This window comes from Chrysemys picta, chromosome 10, assembly GCF_011386835.1.
Source record: "Chrysemys picta bellii isolate R12L10 chromosome 10, ASM1138683v2, whole genome shotgun sequence".
Classification (NCBI taxonomy): Eukaryota; Metazoa; Chordata; order Testudines; family Emydidae; genus Chrysemys; species Chrysemys picta.
The window spans coordinates 41,998,390-42,016,973 of NC_088800.1; the positions used below are offsets into that span (position 1 = coordinate 41,998,390).

At 43.3% G+C, this 18,584-nt stretch overlaps 1 protein-coding gene across 8 annotated transcripts in view; it reads left to right on the plus strand.

Moving 5' to 3' along the window:
* The window catches only part of CSNK1G1 (casein kinase 1 gamma 1), a 312,438-nt gene that overhangs the window by 136,246 nt on the left and 157,608 nt on the right, over positions 1-18,584 (plus strand). For 7 of the 8 annotated variants that reach the window (XM_042851635.2, XM_065558486.1, XM_005280948.4 and 4 more), the window contains one exon: positions 12,490-12,559. The exons of the other annotated variant lie outside the window; for it this stretch is intronic. In XM_042851635.2, the coding sequence (XP_042707569.1) occupies positions 12,490-12,559 (70 nt within the window). The remainder of the gene's footprint in view (positions 1-12,489; positions 12,560-18,584) is intronic. 8 annotated transcript variants of the gene reach the window in all.

Here is an 18,584-nt window from a genome sequence, read left to right on the forward strand (position 1 = left end):
TCTAGTCCAACCCCCTGCTCAAAGCAGGACCAATCCCCAACTAAATCCCCAAATGGCCCCCTCAAGGATTGAACTCACAACCCTGAGTTTAGCAGGGCAATGCTCAAACCACTGAGCTATCCCTCCCCCCAAACATGTACTACACCAAACTGAGGTGTTTCACAACACTTAATCAGGAAAGAGGTGACAGAGACACTTAACTAAACCTCAACCATTTAGGACCTGTTTCAGGTATTCTTTAATTACAGAAATTTAAACAAAGCTTGAATATATAAATTTCAACTTCCATCTGTGTTACACTTAAAAAAAACAAACCCAATTCAGGTATTTAGAATTCTTAGTCTTGCATTTTATATCAGACAGTCCCTTCATGGGCTTTAGTAGTAGTGTGCAGCTGGTAGATGTTGCCTACTTTTAAGTGTGGTCAGTGTGTCCGTCTCCTTAGGAAGCTCCAAACTGTTGCTTGGAGGAGATTGACCAACTACATGGTTCCAAACCCTCTGTTCTCAAGGCCAGGAAGAGAGAAGCAGAGAGATTTCACTCTCAATTCAGGTAACAGCTAAAACTATCTCTTGATTCCTGAGAGGTCTTCAAGCTACTGAAGGAGCTTCAGAGGTGCATGCCCTTCTCCCACAGGAAGCATCAAGCAATCTAGTTCAGACATTAGAACAAAGGGCAGAATATGAACTGCATGCCCAGCTTCTCTTGTTTTGCACTTGAAGGAGAGCTATGCTACTTCTGTGTACAGGCAGCAGCTGAGAGGAATTCCGCTGACAAGACAGTCCTTCCTTTTTTATGGAGGGAAGAAAGGCAGTTCCTGCCCATGAGAACCTAGTGTTTGCAGGGCATGTTGGTTAGGCATACAGTGCATTTGCTTCTTGGGCTGTCCCATCTCCACTGTTGTTGTTTCTGGTTTTGAGAGTATAGTCTGTGCCTCTGTAAATCTTGGACTTTCTCCTTGGGAGTAAGTCCAAACTATCTGGTCTTTTTATGAAGATCAGGTCAGCAGTAAAGAGAAATGTCCTTTTGCAGTACTTAGTTGGCTGTCCATCGTAAGGGAGGCAAGGACACTCACTACTTTCTTGTAGAGCTGTGTAAATCCTCACTGTTTCTACCTCCACCTGCATCTCTTATGATACTGAGCTAGTTTGGAACCCATAGCTTCCTTTTATTTTTCATTTTGGGGTAAAAACATCAGCCAGACCATTTTGGAGGAATATTTCTAGTTGCTCCCAGCCAATTTGAGGGCTCTCAACGTAGATGTGGTCGTCTTTGTACAATGAGTTCTTTCACTGTTTTGCAAAAGACTTCTTGCAAGACTTCTCCTGTAGTGGATGTTTCTCTTTTTATGCTGTGCAGTTGAAGGCATCCTACCCTATACCAAGGAAGTGTGTATATACTGAGAATTGGGAGTAGATTCTCTAGTCAGATTAATCGTGGCATCCAAATACTGAGCAGAAAATTACTCAGAACCTTTTGACAAAACCACGGCAAAGCTTCTGAAGAAAAAATGCTTCTCGCAAGCAGCCAAAGAATTTCAGTTCTTCTGTTGATTGAAGTGGCCAGATTTCTTGTATTCGTGAAGTAGCTTTGAGTGCATAAATGTTTAGTCACTAACTTGTTCAGATAGCTGTACAACTGAAATAGTGGCACACACGATACCTGCGCGAAATAGGGAGAAATGGGGCCAAGAGTGGACAGCAATGCTTAGTGAAGATACGGTTAAGAGAATGCTTAAGGTGATGACTGGGGAGCTGGTCTAGAGCTGAATGTCTAATTAATTAATTAGAGAGGAAGCATGTTACAGTTGGATCAAGGTGGATTATGAACTGTGAAGGTGAAAAGCCAGGAAAATAGTACTGAGATGGGAAGGGAAGGAAGAGCCCATAATCAAAATCAGGACGTCAAGAATCTTCAAAACACTTTACAAACATTAACATTTCTTTCCATTTTCACAGATGTGGAATCAGAAAAGTTCAGAGCCTACTTTCTGAAAGTTTTGAAGTGTGCAAATGTGTATCTAACTTGCACATACAGCTAATTCACTCCATTCACTGCACATAGAAATTAAGTGCACCTGAAGCTTTTAAAAAGCTGGTGTGGGTGGTGTGCCCAATCTACCTAGGGAGTCTGTCAATACCAGGATTAGGTCTGGTGGGCTCCTCAGATCATACTGTACAATAAAGATCCAATTTGTAAACTTATTCAGTTGAAGAGTGTACATGAAATAGGCTCCTGCAGCTTTAGCAAAAACAGAAATCCAGCTGTTTTCTGCTTTTTCTATACTAAACAGGTTTTATGAAGATTGTTTAGCAATGGTATAAATGATTCCCTTTATGGAAAGAAGCCAGTAATATACAAAGGACTCTTAGACTAATAATTATTACAAGTAGTTCTGTCTTACTCACTAGCAGAGGCTTTCTTTTTAAAATTTTCTTTTGCAATGACTCAGCTGAGCTAAAGTCCTAAGAGACTTTTCCGTCCTTGAAAATAACTTGAAGGTTGACAGGGAAATAAAATAGCTGTGTGATCAGCATATTCTTCTGAAGAAGTTTGCTGTAGGGAGACAGCAAACAGTAGTCTTTTCTTTTTGCCTGCATCATTGGGATCAAGTCAAAGGAGAGAATTCTGTGCAAAATCTCCTACTGCTCTGACTGTTCTTAGGATCCTCTCTGGAATCCAAGAGTCAGTGCTGCAGTTCTGCCTGTATTTTTTTTTATCCCTCCAAAGCCCCCTGTAAGGGAATCTTAGCATTCCACTTAAATTTAAATGGGACGCAAGTTTAGGAATCATGGTATTATCTCTGATAAATTAAAGCCAGCATTCCCTGATCTAATCTATGGAGAGTTACCTTTGTGGGTGTTGGATTGACAAAACTAAGAATCTCTCTAGATATTGTCATGCATCTTCTGAGTTTTTTCTTCTTGCATCTTTCTCTACCAGTTGAAACCATCCTGCCCCATTCCTCTCTGCATAAACACTCTTTGGGTATGTCTACACTACGAAATTAGGTCGAATTTATAGAAGTCGATTTTTTAGAAATCGATTTTATACAGTCGATTGTGTGTGTCCCCACTTAAGACCATTAAGTCGGTGGAGTGTGTCCACAGTACCAAGGCTAGCGTCGACTTTTGGAGCATTGCACTGTGGGTAGCTATCCCACAGTTCCTGCAGTCTTCGCCACCCATTGTAATTCTGGGTTGAGCTCCCAATGCCTGATGGGACAAAAACATTGTCACGGGTGGTTCTGGGAAAATGTCGTCAGCCCTCCCCCCGCTCCCCCCCCCCCCCCCAGGTGAAAGCAAAGGCAATAAATCGTTTCTCGCCTTTTTTCCTGGGTTACCCGTGCAGACGACATACTACGTCAAGCATGGAGCCCGCTCAGCTCACTGTCACCGTACGTCTCCTGGGTGCTGCCAGACGTGGTACTGCATTGCTACACAGCGGCAGCTCATTGCCTTTTGGCAGCAGATGGTGCATTACAACTGGTAGTCGTTGTCTCCTGGGTGCTCTTTTAGCCGACCTTGGTGAGGTCGGTCGGGGGCGCCTGGGCAGACGTGTGCTCCTGGCCGGCCTCGGTGAGGTCATAAATGGGAGATGACAATGGCCAGCAGTTGTACTGCACCGTCTTCTGGCAAGCAGCCGGGAGACTACGATGGCCAGCAGTCGTACTGCACTGTCTTCCGGCGAGCAGCCAGGAGACGACGATGGCTAGCACTCGTACTGCACCGTCTGTTGCCAGCCTAAGATGTATGAGAGATGGAGTAGATCAAAATAGAGACCAGATTTATTTGTATTCATTTGCTCCCCCGCTCCCTCCCTCCATGAATAGTGGGGGAAGGGATAGCTTAGTGGTTTGAGCATTGGCCTGCTAAACCCAGGGTTTTGAATTCAATCCTTGAGGGGGCCATTCTGTGTGACAACCCTGTAAGCCATGTCGTCAGTCGCCCCGCCCTCCGTCAGAGCAACAACAGACGATCGTTTCACGCCTTTTTTTCAGCGCAGACGCCATAGCACAGCAAGCATGGAGCCCGCTCAGATCACTGCTGCAATTATGAGCACTGTAAACACCACGCGCATTATCCTGCAGTATATGCAGAACCAGAACCTGCAAAAGCAAAACCAGGCGAGGAGGCGACAGCAGCGCAGTGACGAGTGATGAGGGCATGGACACAGACTTCTCTCAAAGTACGGGCCCTGGCAATGTGGACATCATGGTGTTAATGGAGCAGGTTTATGCCGTGGAACGCCGATTCTGGGCCCAGGAAACAAGCACAGATTGGTGGGACCACATAGTGTTGCATGTCTGGGACGATTCCCAGTGGCTGCGAAACTTTTGCGTGTGTAAGAGCACTATCATGGAACTTTGTGACTTGCTTTCCCCTGCCCTGAAGTGCAAGAATACCAAGATGAGAGCAGCCCTCACAGTTGAGAAGTGAGTGGCAATAGCCCTGTGGAAGCTTGCAACACCAGACAGCTACCAGTCAGTCGGGAATCAATTTGGAGTGGGCAAATCTACTGTGGGGGCTGCTGTGATCCAAGTAGCCAATGCAATCAAAGAGCTGTTGATATCAAGGGTAGTGACTCTGGGAAATGTGCAGGTCATAGTGGATGGCTTTGCTGCAATGGGATTCCCTAACTGTGGTGGGGCAATAGGGATATGGGTTCCGTCTATCTTGGCACCGGAGCACCAAGCCAGCAAGTACATAAACCGCAAGGGGTACTTTTCTGGTGGATCACAAGGGACGTTTCACCGACATCAACGTGGGATGGCCGGGAAAGTACATGATGCTCGCATCTTCAGGAACTCTGGTCTGTTTGAACAGCTGCAACAAGGGACATTCTTCCCAGACCAGAAAATAACCATTGGGGATGTTGAAATGCCTATAGGACCCAACCTACCCCTTAATGCCATGGCTCGTGAAGCTGTACAGAGGCAGCCTGGACAGTAGTCAGGAGCTGTTCAACTATAGGCTGAGCAAGTGCAAAATGGTGGTAGAATGTGCATTTGGACATTTAAAAGCGCACTGGCGCAGTTTACTGACGTGGATGAACCTCAGCGAAACCAATATTCCCATTGTTATTACTGCTTACTGTGCACTCCACAATATCTGTTGGAGTAAGGGGGAGACGTTTATGGCGGGGTGGGAGGTTGAAGCAAATCGCCTGGCCACTGATTACGCGCAGCCAGACACCAGGACAGTTAGCAAAGTACAGGAGGGCACGGTGCGCATCAGAGAAGCTTTGAAAACCAGTTTCATGACTGGCCAGGCTAAGGTGTGAAAGTTCTGTTTGTTTCTCCTTGATGAACTCCTTCCTCCCTTGATTCATTCTACTTCCCTGTAAGCTAACCACCCTCCCCTCCCCCTTTTGATCACCGCTTGCAGAGGCAGTAATGTCATTGTTGCTTCACATTCATGCATTCTTTATTAATTCATCACACAAATAGGGGGATAACTGCCAAGATAGCCCAGGAGGGGTGGGGGAGGAGGGAAGGACAAGGCCATACTGCACTTTAAAACTTATTGAATACCAGCTTTCTGTTGCTTAGGCAGTCCTCTGGGATGGAGTGGTTGGGTGCCCAAAGGCCCCCTCACCGTGTTCTTGACGGTCTGGGTGAGGAGGCTGTAGAACTTGGGGAGGAGGGCGGTTGGTTACACAGGGGCTGTAGCGGCGGTCTGTGCTCAAGCTGCCTTTCCTGAACCTCAATCATACGCCGGAGCGTATCAGTTTGTTCCTCCAGTAGCCTCAGCATTGCCTCTTGCCTTCTGTCACAAAGCTAACGCCACCTATCATCTTCAGCCCACCCCCTGTCCTCGTGTTCCTATTGTGCTTTCCTGGACTCTGACATTGTCTGCCTCCACGCATTCTGCTGGGCTCTTTCAGTGTGGGAGGACTGCATGAACTCAGAGAACATTTCATTTGTCTTCTAATCTTCGCTAGCCTCTGGGAAGAAGAAGAGAGTGTGAGCGTTGAAACATTTGCAGTTGGTGGAGGGGAAAAAAGGGGAGAGTGGTAGTTAAAAAGACACATTTTAGAGAACAATGGGTAGATTCTTTCACAGTAAACCTTGCTGTTAACGTTACATAGCACATGTGCTTTTGGTACAAGGTCGCATTTTGCCTCTTATTGAGGGTATGCTGGTTTGGTGTGAGAGATCTTTCACGCAGGGCCAGGCAACAGAATTTGGCTTGCAGGCAGCCATGGTAAGATAGTCTTTTGGCTTCTTTAACCTTCATAACATGTGGGAATGGTTTCAAACAGCAGCGCTCTCATTTCCCATACCAAGCAGCCATTGGGTTGGCCATTTAAAATGGGTTGGCCATTTAAAAGGAGGAGGGGCTGCGGTTTTTGGGTCAACATGCAGCACAAACCCAACTAACCCCCCCCCCCCCAATTCTCTGGGATGATCACTTCACCCTTCCCCACACCGTGTGGCTAACAGTGGGGAACATTTCTGTTCAGCCACAGGCAAACAGCTCAGCAGGAACGGGCACCTCTGAATGTCCCCTTAATAAAATCACCCTATTTCAACCAGGTGACCAGGAATGATATCACTCTCCTGAGGATAACACAGAGAGATAAAGAACAGATGTTGTTTGAATGACAACAAACACTGGGACCATACGCTGCCATGCTTTGTTATGCAATGATTCCAGACTACGTGCTACGGGCGTGGCGTGGTAAAGTGTCCTACCATGGAGGATGGAATAAGGCTGTCTTCCCCAGAAACCTTTTGCAAAGGCTTTGGGAGTACATTCAGGAGAGCTTTGTGGAGATGTCCCTGGAGGATTTCCACTCCATCCCCAGACACGTTAGCAGACTTTCCCAGTAGCTGTACTGGTCGCGAATGCCAGGGCAAATTAATCATTAAACACACTTGCTTTTAAACCATGTATAATATTTACAAAGGTACACTCAGCGGAGATCCATTCTCCGCCTGGCAGATCCGGGAGGCAGCCTTGGGTGGGTTCGCGGGGTACTGACTCCAGGTCCAGGGTGAGAAACAGTTCCTGGCTGTTGAGGAAAATGGTTTCTCCGCTTCCTTGCTGTGAGCTATCTTCAACCCCCTCATCATCTTCCTCGTCCCCAAAACCCATCCCTGTTGCGTGCTACTCCATGGACGGAGTCAAAGCACAGGGGTGGGGTAGTGGCGGCTGCACCACCTAGAATGGCATGCAGCTCATCATAGAAGCGGCATGTCTGGGGCTCTGACCTGGAACAGCCTTTTGCCTCTCTGGTTTTTTGGTAGGCTTGCCTGAGCGCCTTAAGTTTCACGCGGCACTGCTGCGGGTCCCTGTTATAGCCTCTGTCCTTCATGCCCTTTGAGATTTTTTTCAAATGTTTGGGCATTTCGTCTTTTTGAATGGAGTTCTGATAGCACGGATTTGTCTCCCCATACAGTGATCAGATTCCATACCTCCTGTTCGGTCGATGCGAGGTCTCTTTTGCAATTCTGGGACTCCATCATGGTCACCTCTGCTGATGAGATCTGCACTCACCTGCAGATCGCCACGCTAGCCGAACAGGAAATGAGAGTCAAAAGTTCGTGGGCCTTTTCCTGTCTACCTGGCCAGTTGAGAGCGCTGAGTTGAGAGCGCTGTCCATAACTGTCACAATGGAGTACTCTGGGATAGCTCCCAGAGGCCAATCCCATCGAATTGCATCCACACTACACCAAATTTGACCTGGCAAGGTCGATTTCAGCGTTAAAACCCTCATCGGGGGAGGAGTACAGATCTCGATTTTAACTGCCCTTTAAGTCGAGAATAACGGCTTAGTCGTGTGGACGGGTGCAGGGTTAAATCGATCTAACGCTGCTAAATTTGACATAAACTTGTAGTGTGGACCAGGGCTGAGTCACAGAATTTACTTCCGCCACTTACAGGAGGTAATCTGGTTAGTGGGTCTACTGGATGGGTAGATTTCTCCTCCAGTTCTGTGTCACAACCGGATTCCAACTTGAAAATGAGGGGCTTATGTAGCAAAGCAGTAGCCTATTTCTGTTCCATGCATGAGCTGAATAGCCTTGATGATGCTATTCCAGCTGTCTCTTTCTAGACATTTAATCATGGATTAATCTCTGGATATTTGAGCAATAGAGATTTCAGCCCAAGGCAGGCCTTTTCTGCTAGGGAACAAAGAGGCTCGATTGGGTTTTGAACAGCATGTAGGCAGTTCAAGTTCCAATCAAGATCTTTCTACTAATTGAAGGGGAGGCCTTAACCTGTAGTTCTTACTCAATGGAAGTCTATGGACATTGGGGCCTAGAAAACTTGCAGGACAGGACATGGTTTGAAAATGAGACTAGAGACTGAATTATCTGTTCAGGTCTGTCCTTCCAGTCAGAGCTCAGCATATTGCATCAGTGTGGGGGAAACTTGTACAACTATTGCCTGCACTGAGTACCTTCTGTGGATGCCTAGAAGTCTTAACTCACTGGGGCTGCATTCCCGCTGGGATTCTTTGTGTTCTGTATTAACCTTCTTTCTTGAAGGCCCTTGACCCGTTAACAATCCTATCATGGCCATAGATCCCTCTCCACTTTCATTATTACTACAGTGTCAACACTGGGTATGAGCAATAGATTAATGCACTAATAGCTGAACCATATTCAGTCATTGGTTTTCAGATGCAGGGTGGATTTGATTTAAATCAATTTGATTTAAATCATGATTTAAATCACTAGTCAGGAAGACTTGATTTAATCATGGATTTCTACATAAAAGTGCATTCTTGTTGGTTGTTATAACCTTAATACGTATTCTTCACAACTCGGAGAGAGATGTAGGTTTCATTTTTAGAAGGTACACACTATACATTTAGAAAGTGATTTATTTTAAAAAGCTTTTCAGATTAGTTTTACAGCTATATCAGAAAATGAATGATTGTTTGGTTATTTCATTTACCAAAGGTAATTGAAACAGATATTTATGAAGTCATTGGGAGGTGAACTATCTCCAATTCAACAGGTTAATCATTAATATTTGGAGGATTTTCTTGCCGTGCTGTATAGGAGGAGAACATCTGATAGACATTTAAATTGTTTTATTTAACTAAAACAACACTATTATGTATTCTGGATTTTTTTCTTCAACAGCAAACATATATAATATTTTAACAAAACAAGCATGAATTTTGAATTTAGTTAAACATTCAAGTTTTTTAAAATCAGGTTTGCTTTTGTTAAAATTGTTTTTAACTAAAATAGTTAAATGAAATATTTAAAAAAATAAAACCAAAAATAAATCGACTGTGTCAGCCAGGTCATGAGAAACTTAAAATATTGGCTTCTGCAGCTAACTCAGTCGTCTACACCTTCATTTTCCTGTTTGTTCATAATCTGGAAAAGAAAAACAAGCTTTCCTGCTTTTTCAGGTCCCAAACGATTTCTCAATTTGGAATGAATTAGTCCAGAGGAAGAAAATATTCTTTCTATACTGGCAGAAGCAGCTACTGCTGTTAAAAGTGAAATGATCACTTCAACAGTCTCTGAATCCAAGTGCTTAAGTGACTTCCACCAGTTCACTGGTGTGACTTTCTTTAAACATCATCAGCAAACATATTTCTTGAATGGTTCACTCTTAGCTCTGAAGTTTATTATAGTTGGCATTATGGAGAGATGATTGCTGGATCTCCATGTCTTAGCCAATTCCTCTTCTTCAGCAGTTAAGGTTTGATCCTGGTACTGAGTATTGAGCATATTTGCAAGAAAATGAGCTTGTCCCGTGGGTTTTTTTTTTAATGCTTGTAATTTAACTCCGTCATTGCATATTTCTCTTTTTAAGATCTCACTCAGTTCCTTCCAAATTTCAACAGCATCAGCAATAAAACAGGTATTTCCCTGAATTTTGTTCAAGACTACAGAAATAGGCTTCAGGGTACTCAGTATGTGTTCAACATTTCTCTTAAGCCCAATGTTGAGAACTTTGGCTGTGACAGTGCCATCTATTTTTTCACGATTTTATTCACAAACTATCATCAGATTAGGCCAGTTCTTGATATATTGCTCAAAACAGTCCACTACTGAATTCCATCACATGTCTTGTGGGAGAGTTAACTTGGTTCCTGCCACTTCTTTCAGAACACTGAAGTCTTTGGCTAGAAGGTGCATCAAATGAGCACTGCAAGCATATTTATTAGCTTGGGACTCTCTTCGAAATAACTTCTTCTCATCTTGGATACATTTGCAGCATGGTCTGTGACCGAGCTGCGTACTAGACATTTGAATTTTTTTTTCACAGTTTGTTATAGCTTTTACTGCTACTTGTAAATATTCTGCTGTGTGTGCATTTCCTGATGTATCAATTGTTTCTGTAAGGAAGATTCCCTTCTTCTGTTGTCACACAAGCACATGCAACAGGATCATTGTGGATATTGCTCCACCCATCAAGACTCAGGATAACAATTTTCCCCTCTAGACCTTCTGCACACTGCTCAGTTTCTCTTTCATACACTTTATCCAGCAATTTCCTGCGAGATCTGCTCTTTTGGGACTGTATCCTGCCTGGTCTTAATGACTGAACCATGTTAATGAAGTGTGGGTTCTCAATCATATGGAAAGGAGAATTTGTTGCATAAACAAACAGGGCAATTTTTTCATCAATGACCTCTTTTTGTAATCTGCTGGTTCTTATCACAAACTTATCTAAGGTTATTCCTGGATGATTGAGATTTTTTTTCTTTTTGCTACAGGTGATATATTGTGGCTATGTGACATACATGATGTGACTGAAACATTATCATTGGCAGATAACTCTGAAACTATAGAAAATGATGGTGATCTTGAAGGTGGATAGTCTTCACAATCCTGTATGTTGAGGATGGATTCTCCTAAACAAAATAAATCAATGCAGTTAGTTAATTATTATTACCATACTGCTCATTTAGTATTACTCATTGCATTCACTGACACTCAGTACTACTTTAAAGGTGAAATTGTAAAAGGGAGATCTGCCTATTTCAGCTATTTATTTTTTTATCACAACTGCATCTAAAATGATAGTACCATAGAGTAACAATTATATTTTTTGCTCAAACATGAGAATTCAAGAATTGTCGAGAAGGAAGACAGGCAGTCCTTAAAAAAGAAGTATGAAATAAAAGTTTACCAGCCTGAAGAACCTGCATGTTCAGACATGTTCCTTTCATCATCTTCAACGCAGCTTCCTCCTGAGAAGGAACACGTCTCATGATGTTTCATTCGGGCAACCAGGCCTTTCATTTCTTTGTTGCACTGTTTGCATTTTGCACGCATGCCTGTCTTACCCACAGGTAGAGGAACTTCATTAAAATATTCCCAAACTGGGTCTCTTTTACGGCCTGCTGCCATTATAGGTTTTCCCTTCTAGTGAGAGAATGGTATGGGAACTAAGCATTTCTGAATGTATCTTCTAGACTGAGCACTGAGTCCCATTGGGTAGATAGAAAGATTAACCTAAATAATCTATACAGAAGCCCCTGGAATCCCATCAGATTATGTCTGTAATCCATGAACTATTGAAACTCATTTACAAAACTTTTCTTATAGATCTCTTTGATTTTTATCCACCCTGTTGAGATGGGTGGTGAATAAGTCTCTCATGCCTCCTCACTTAACAAAAGATATCTAGCTTGGTAGTTACATAGGTGTTAATCTTTCTTGGTGGTGGGGTTTTTTATGCTCTGCAAGTAAAGCTAGCTTTGTTTTGTGTAACACACGGATGGAATAGCTGAGAAAACGTTGGCTGTGAAGAAGTTATTAATTTGAGGTACAGTTTGTACTGGAGCATATAAGATGCTTAACTTTATATTTTTGTAAACCAACAAGATAACTAAATTTTAAATATCAAAGATGGTTGAATATTTAATTTATTCACGTTGGGATATTTAAATGATTCAAAGTGGAAGGATCCAGTATGAGGCGTTTTTACGTGATACATGCAGCTTACAGTACTTGCTCAGAACAAGGTAATATGTTTATACAATTAAGATACTGATTAAAAGAGCAAAATAAATGTGGTTTTGAACAAGCTTCAAAAATCTGTTAGTGATCACCAAAAAGGCCCTGTGGACTTTCAGTGATCCACTGGTTGCGGCTGGTAAACCTCTGGTGTCATTTCTTCCAGAGAATATGCTTACGGGGCCATGGTTGTTTTTTAATTAATTAAAGCTTTGTTGAGCGATGCTTATTTAAAATTGCTGCTCACAACCAGGAACCTCTTTAAATAGGAAGTTCCCCTACCCCCTCGGCACTTCAGATATTTAAAAAGGCGAATTGTCTATAATTAGAGAAGTTCTTCATAGTAAATGATATAATGTTCTTATAGCAGTTTCTGGGTTTTTTTGTCCATTCATTTAGATGACAACTAATAGTTGGTTCTTGTGTTGGACTATTACATGCTGTTGTTTAACTGTCTGGGTGGCAATGGGTCGGCGTAAAATTTAAAAATTTCCATAGAACCAATTTTATTTAAATTTGACCCTTGTTTCCTCACTCTCTGGTTGCAGGAACCAATAAAATCCCGTGCCCCACAGCTTCATTTAGAGTACAGGTTTTATAAACAGCTCGGCAGTGCAGGTAAGTGAGTTTTTCCTCTCATCTCATACAGAATGCTTATGCCTGGTTTTAAAGCAAATGTTACTGTAATAATAAACTGATGTTTGTGGCACATGACTGTCATTTGAAAACTTTATATGGGGCAAATGAATCAGGACTACCAATAGCAATCTTTTAGAAGAGATTTTACTGGAATAGTAATTTAGCATGATAAATAAATCCTATGACGTTAAAAACTTGTAAAGTGACCCACACCCTCCTCTTGTGTAATCTGGGCTATCCAACCACTGATAATCTCTATGCTTGGTGAATTTGATAACTGCGGATGAGGGTCATAAATACATATGCAGTTATTGTCTTCATAATACATGGGGACCTTCAACTGATCTAAAAACAATCTAGAACCAATTTACTTTGTACATACATATGTACAAAGAACTGTAGTATGTCAAGGCACACTCCAGGACTTTCAGTGCTCTGTAACATTTCCCACATGGGATATTACTTCATGGCAAGCTGATGTGCTGTAGGTTCACACCCTGGTTTGTTATGCAGTAGCTTGCTGTGTAGACAAGCCCTAACTTGAGGCCTCTATGCTGTGCTGAGAAGTAGGGTAGGAAGACATCTGTTCACAAGAATACACCACTTCTAAATAGATTGTGATGTATAAGAAATATTCAGGACTAATTTTGATGCTAGTTCATCGACTTAGGGTTTTATATTAAATTTTAAACAATTAATCACTGCTTGGATTACTTCATTGATTGAAGTGGAAACTGCCTTTAGCTTCTAGCAAATGACTCATCTGACCTGTGGTGCCCCCTGCTGGACAAGTCTGGCTCTTCTGAGGTCTGCCTCAAATTTCCCCTTAACTCAGGCTTTCTTAAAAAGTCCACACAATACAGATATTCAAAACGTTTCCCTTTCTAGGGTCCAACTTATTAAGTCCTGCACAAAATCTTTCTAAAGAAAACTTTTATAAAGTCTTCATCCCAGTTTCAGCTGCGCCCAGCCCCTCTTCCCTTAAAGTCTTTCTCTAAAAGTTCATTTTTCACCCCAGTCCAATCTGGGCACAGCCCATCCTTTTTAATGGTCTGTCTTCCCTTCAGAGTTCAAACACTCTTCTGTTCCAGTTCCAAGCTGGACATAGCCCTTTCTGCCTGAGGTCTTCTGCCCTCCCAGCACCTGTTCCCTATTGGTCGGCCTTCTCCACAGCCCTTCTGTGCTGCTATCTTCTACCTGCTATCTTAGGGCCCTACAGGAGCCTTCTTACTCCCTGAAGTGTTGGCAGACATCTGCCACCATCCCACCACTGGCTGTCTCCCCCGTATAAGGCTCACGTGAGCCTTCCCTTAAACCCAGCTGGGCAGCAGGTAATCAGACCTAATGCACTGGAGCCTGCTCCCTTTTGTGCAAGAGCCAGTCACTCTGTGACATCTTTCAATAGGCAGGAGTGTTTGCTTTTGTAAGTTTAAAAAAACAGACTTCTAGATGGAAGGCTCATCAAGGTAAGTGACGTGTCCAAGAAGTGGGCACACACTTCAGTCACAGGGCGTGTACAACAATAAATAAATCAGATGTTTTCCATACTAAGGATACGTCTTCACTACCCGCCGGATTGGTGGGTAGTAATCGATCTATCAGAGATCGTTTTATCGCGTCTCATCTAAACGCGATAAATTGATCCCTGAACGCACTCCCTGTCGACTCCGGAATGCCACCAGAGCGAGAGGCGGAAGCGGAGTCGGCAGGGGAGCCGCAGCCGTCGATCCCGCGCCATGAGGACCCGAGGTAAATCGAACTAAGAAACGTCGACTTCAGTTACGAGAATAGCGTAGCTCAACTCGATGTATCTTAGATTGATTCCCCCCCACCTCTCCAGTGTAGACCAGCCCTAAGGCTTGGTCTACACTTAGTTTTGCTGGCATAGCGATGCAGTTAAAAGGTGGAAAAAAAGGATATCCCAAACTGATTTAGCTATGCCAGCAAAAGCCCTTGTGTAGACAGTTATACCAGCAAAAAATTGCTTTTGTTGGTATAGTTTATCTAATTCATGGAATTGGTATTAGAACTCTGTTACAGGTGTAAGTTGTCTTCCCACTAAAAGGATTTGCTGGTATAGGTATAGCCTAGATAAGGCCTAAATTTGTTTTCCTTTTTTATATGTAGCATTTGTGGTTGGGGCCAGCTGTGGAATTGGAATTCAGGTTTGTGTGTTAGGAACAGGGCAAATACTGAAGTTGCATGTCCAATCAGCTTTTTAATAAGCACTTCTAATATTTGAGAGCATCTAGAAGTTAAAAAGACCATTAAATAGGAAAGAACACATTAAAAGGAGGACCAGCTTTTAAAAAAGGTATTTCTCTGCTTCCAAATTACTGGAAATGTGGGCTGTTGTGAGAAATCCAATAGAGAGGCAGGGTGAAGGCTTTCTAGATCTTTGTTTTGTTGATAAACCAGACTTATCACCTCAGCCCTATTACTGAGGAATTGTGAAAACACACTTATTTCCCTTGGGGATTCTCTATCCCTATTCTACGGAATTAAACTTCCAGCATACAAATCTGATGGCAAAGAATTACCTTTTTAGATTTTTTTTTTATACAAGCATATTCTGGAGTTTGTTGATGACATAAACTGGACAAGCACAGTATGTGTTAGTTTAAAATGTGCAGGCAAAGCAGCCACACTCTTTAATTTCTGCCAGAAGATGAAAAGTTTGTATTGCTGTAATAATTTTGACAGAGGTTCACCAATCGGATCAGACGCTACTGAAAGCAGTAATGGGAGGCAGAAATTACTCTTCTCCTAACAGTGTTGTAGTGCAAAAGAATGACTATTTCAAAATTCCTATCTCAGTGCAGCTAAATATATTATCTCTAGGCTGCCTAAATAAAATGCCCAAGAAGGTCAGAGCACCAGCAGCTGGAAGAAGGTGTGCATGAAAGAATAGAGATGCTGTTGCATCAAAGTGGCAGCTCTGTCAACTTCTTTGCATCCCTTTTCATTGAGGGGATTGAGGCAGGTGTTATTCATTGTAACTTTTGGCTGCTGCTGTAGCCTCAAGGAAGAACTAATTTATGATGCAGCAGACACAAACCAAAATTAAAATTTTTACATACTTTTCCTGAAGAGGGCTTCAAAATGCAGCTGTTTAAAATGACTGTTGTGGCTGGGTTGGTCTTTTAAATGTTTTTTACTATTGCTGTACATGAAGTAGTTCAAATTCCTATATTTGTAGAAATTAGAAGTAGAAGAGACCCATTAAAACATCTGGGCCGTCTTTCTGCTGATGCAGGTTTGTTCTCTACAGAAGATAATTTTGTCCAGTCTAGTTTTAAATGTCTCAAGTAATGAGGCTTCCAACTCTTCCTTTGGGATACTATTTCATAGTCCAATTTATCTGTGCACAAGCGCCAGCTTCCTCCTTGCTTCAGGGGTGCTCAACCCCAGCTCTGGCCCAGGCCCTGCCCCACCTCTTCCCGCCCAATTCCACCCTTCTCCCCAGCGTCTCCTGCATACCACGAACAGCTGATTGTATTGGCCCGGAGGTGCTGGGAGGGAGGGAGGAGGAATTGATCAGCGGGTCTGCTGGCGGGTGGGAGGCGCTGGGGGAGGGAGTTGGCTGCCGGTGGGTACTAAGCACCCACTTTTTTTTTTCCCCATGGGTGCTCCAGCCCTGGAGCACCCATGGAGTTGGTGCCTATTTCTGTTAGGATTTATTTCCCAGTATTTAGCCTAAATTTCATTGATTTCTTATAATCCACACCCCTGAGCGATGTAAATTACATCGACATAAGTACCTGTGTGGCCAATGCTATGTTGGGGAGAGAGCTTCTCCCGCTGAAATAGATACTGCCTTTCGCGGAGATGAAGTTATTATGCTGATGGGAGAGCTCTATCCTGTTGGCATCTTCACCAGATTCGCTATAGCAGCTCCACCACTGTAGCACTTCTAGTGTAGACTAGTCTTCAGATGACCCCACATTTGGGTCACGTCCCTACCCTGTACTCCCATGAGGCATAGCAAATTTCAAAACAATTGGTGTAAATCTACAGATTTTAGGGCACTTAGCAGAGTTGTCTTTTGAACAAAAGGGGCTTCCCCTCCTCAGCTAGAGCAGAGCTGGTATTTCAGTGTATTATACTGAATACCCCCAAGTGATATTGCTTTCCAAGAGAGTTTTGCAGCTCAGCACCAGAGGCATTGTTGCAAGTGTGAGTGCACAGAAGCAATTCTTGAAAAACAGTTACCAGTAAGTAACTAGCCCTTTCCCTGGAGCACTTCCTTTGGTCATTCAAGGTTCCTTCCCCACTCTGAACTTGAGTACAGATATGGGGACCTGCATGTGAATCTCTAAACTGAATTACCAGCTTAGATCTGCTTTTACTACAACCACCCAAATAGTTTGGGTCATTTGGGAAACTCTGTCTTCCCCCCCAAAACCTTTCCCTCCCTGGGTAGCCTTGAGAGACTCCTCTACCAATTCCCTGGTGTACACCGATCCAAACCCCTTGGAGCTTAAAAGAAGGAGGAATTAAGCATTCCCCCCCCCCTTTCCCCCTGCCAATTCCTGGTGAGTCCAGATCCAATCCCCTTGGGTCTTAAAACAAGGAAAAATCAATCAGGTTCTTAAAAAGAAGGCTTTTAATTAAAGAAAGAAAGGTAAAAAAATCATCTTTGTAAAATCAGGATGGAAAATAACTTTACAGGGTAATCAGATTCAAAGAGCCCAGAGGAACCCCCTCTAGCCTTACGTTCAAAGTTACAGCAAACAGAGGTAACCCTCTAGCAAAAAGGAACATTTACAAGTTGAGAAAACAAAGATAAACCTAACACGCCTTGCCTGGCTGTTACTTACAAGTCTGAAATGTGAGAGATTTGTTCAGAAAGATTTGGAGAGCATGGATTGATGTCTGGTCCCTCTTAGTCGAAGATACTGTTTCCCCTGTCAGGGTTGCCCTCATACAGTAATGTTTTCTCCAGTATGCCTTTCTGGGACTGCCCCTTTAAATTTGCCAAACAAGTGCGGCCCAAGTGGTCATTGTGCAGTTGGCTACTGCTTGCTGCAGCTCTCTGCTTGCAAGCTGGTAAGTATCTTTCTTCCGTCAGCTTTTTTGTCTGTGTTGAGTGAAACCTCTAGTGACCTACAACTTTTTTGTTTTTCTTTCTGCCATTTTACCTCAGTGTAGATAGTCATATGAAAGTCTTTGCTTCTAGTCAGTATTCAACTGGCTAGTTCACATAGCCTCCTAGAAAAGGAGCTACTTTTCCTGCCCTTTATGTAAAGGGTAGAGAGTGTGAGGTGTGGCTGCCAGAGGCAGTTGGACTAATTTGTATTTAATAACCTCTGTGCAAACTAACCATATTTACTTTTCCTTCAATGTTGATCTTTTAAGGAGTGGCCCATCAGAAAACTGCCTCAACATGACTACGTCTGAAAGAGGAAAAAAGCCTTTTAAATTGACTCTCCCTGTAGCTCAGTAACGTGAGCCCGAATGAACACTTGTGAGCATGTATCTTATGTAAAGGATGCTGAGGCTGTTCCCAGCCATGTACAATATTGAGGTGAAACAATCTTACTTGCTGGAGGGTAATCACCTGGGAGCTAGTGTTCAGTACTGCATCCATCCACACTCCTTTTGAAGGTGATGGGAGCACCTGGACACTTCCGCCGTGAACTTAGACCAGTTCCAGTCAGGTACAGGACCAAATGGTTAGTCTGAGGCTTTGTTCTATGCCCTGAGGGCTCCATTTAAGGTCATTGCATTCCATGAACCCCTCTTCTTAGAGTGGCAGCTTCTCTACTCTACCAGCAATGGGTTGGCCACTCCTGGCCCTTTCCCTGACCACTGGACTTCCTTCTTGCTGTGAGGCTTTGGTCACGTAATTGGCTAGCCCGTCTCTTTCTGTACTGGCAGGGTAATTGTGACACTTCTCAGAGCCACCCAGGATTGAGAAGTACCTTGCTACTATCCGCCATTAGCATGAGGAAGCCTTGTTTCTGCCTGCCGTGGGTCAGCTCCTTGTCTCCCCGGGCAACAC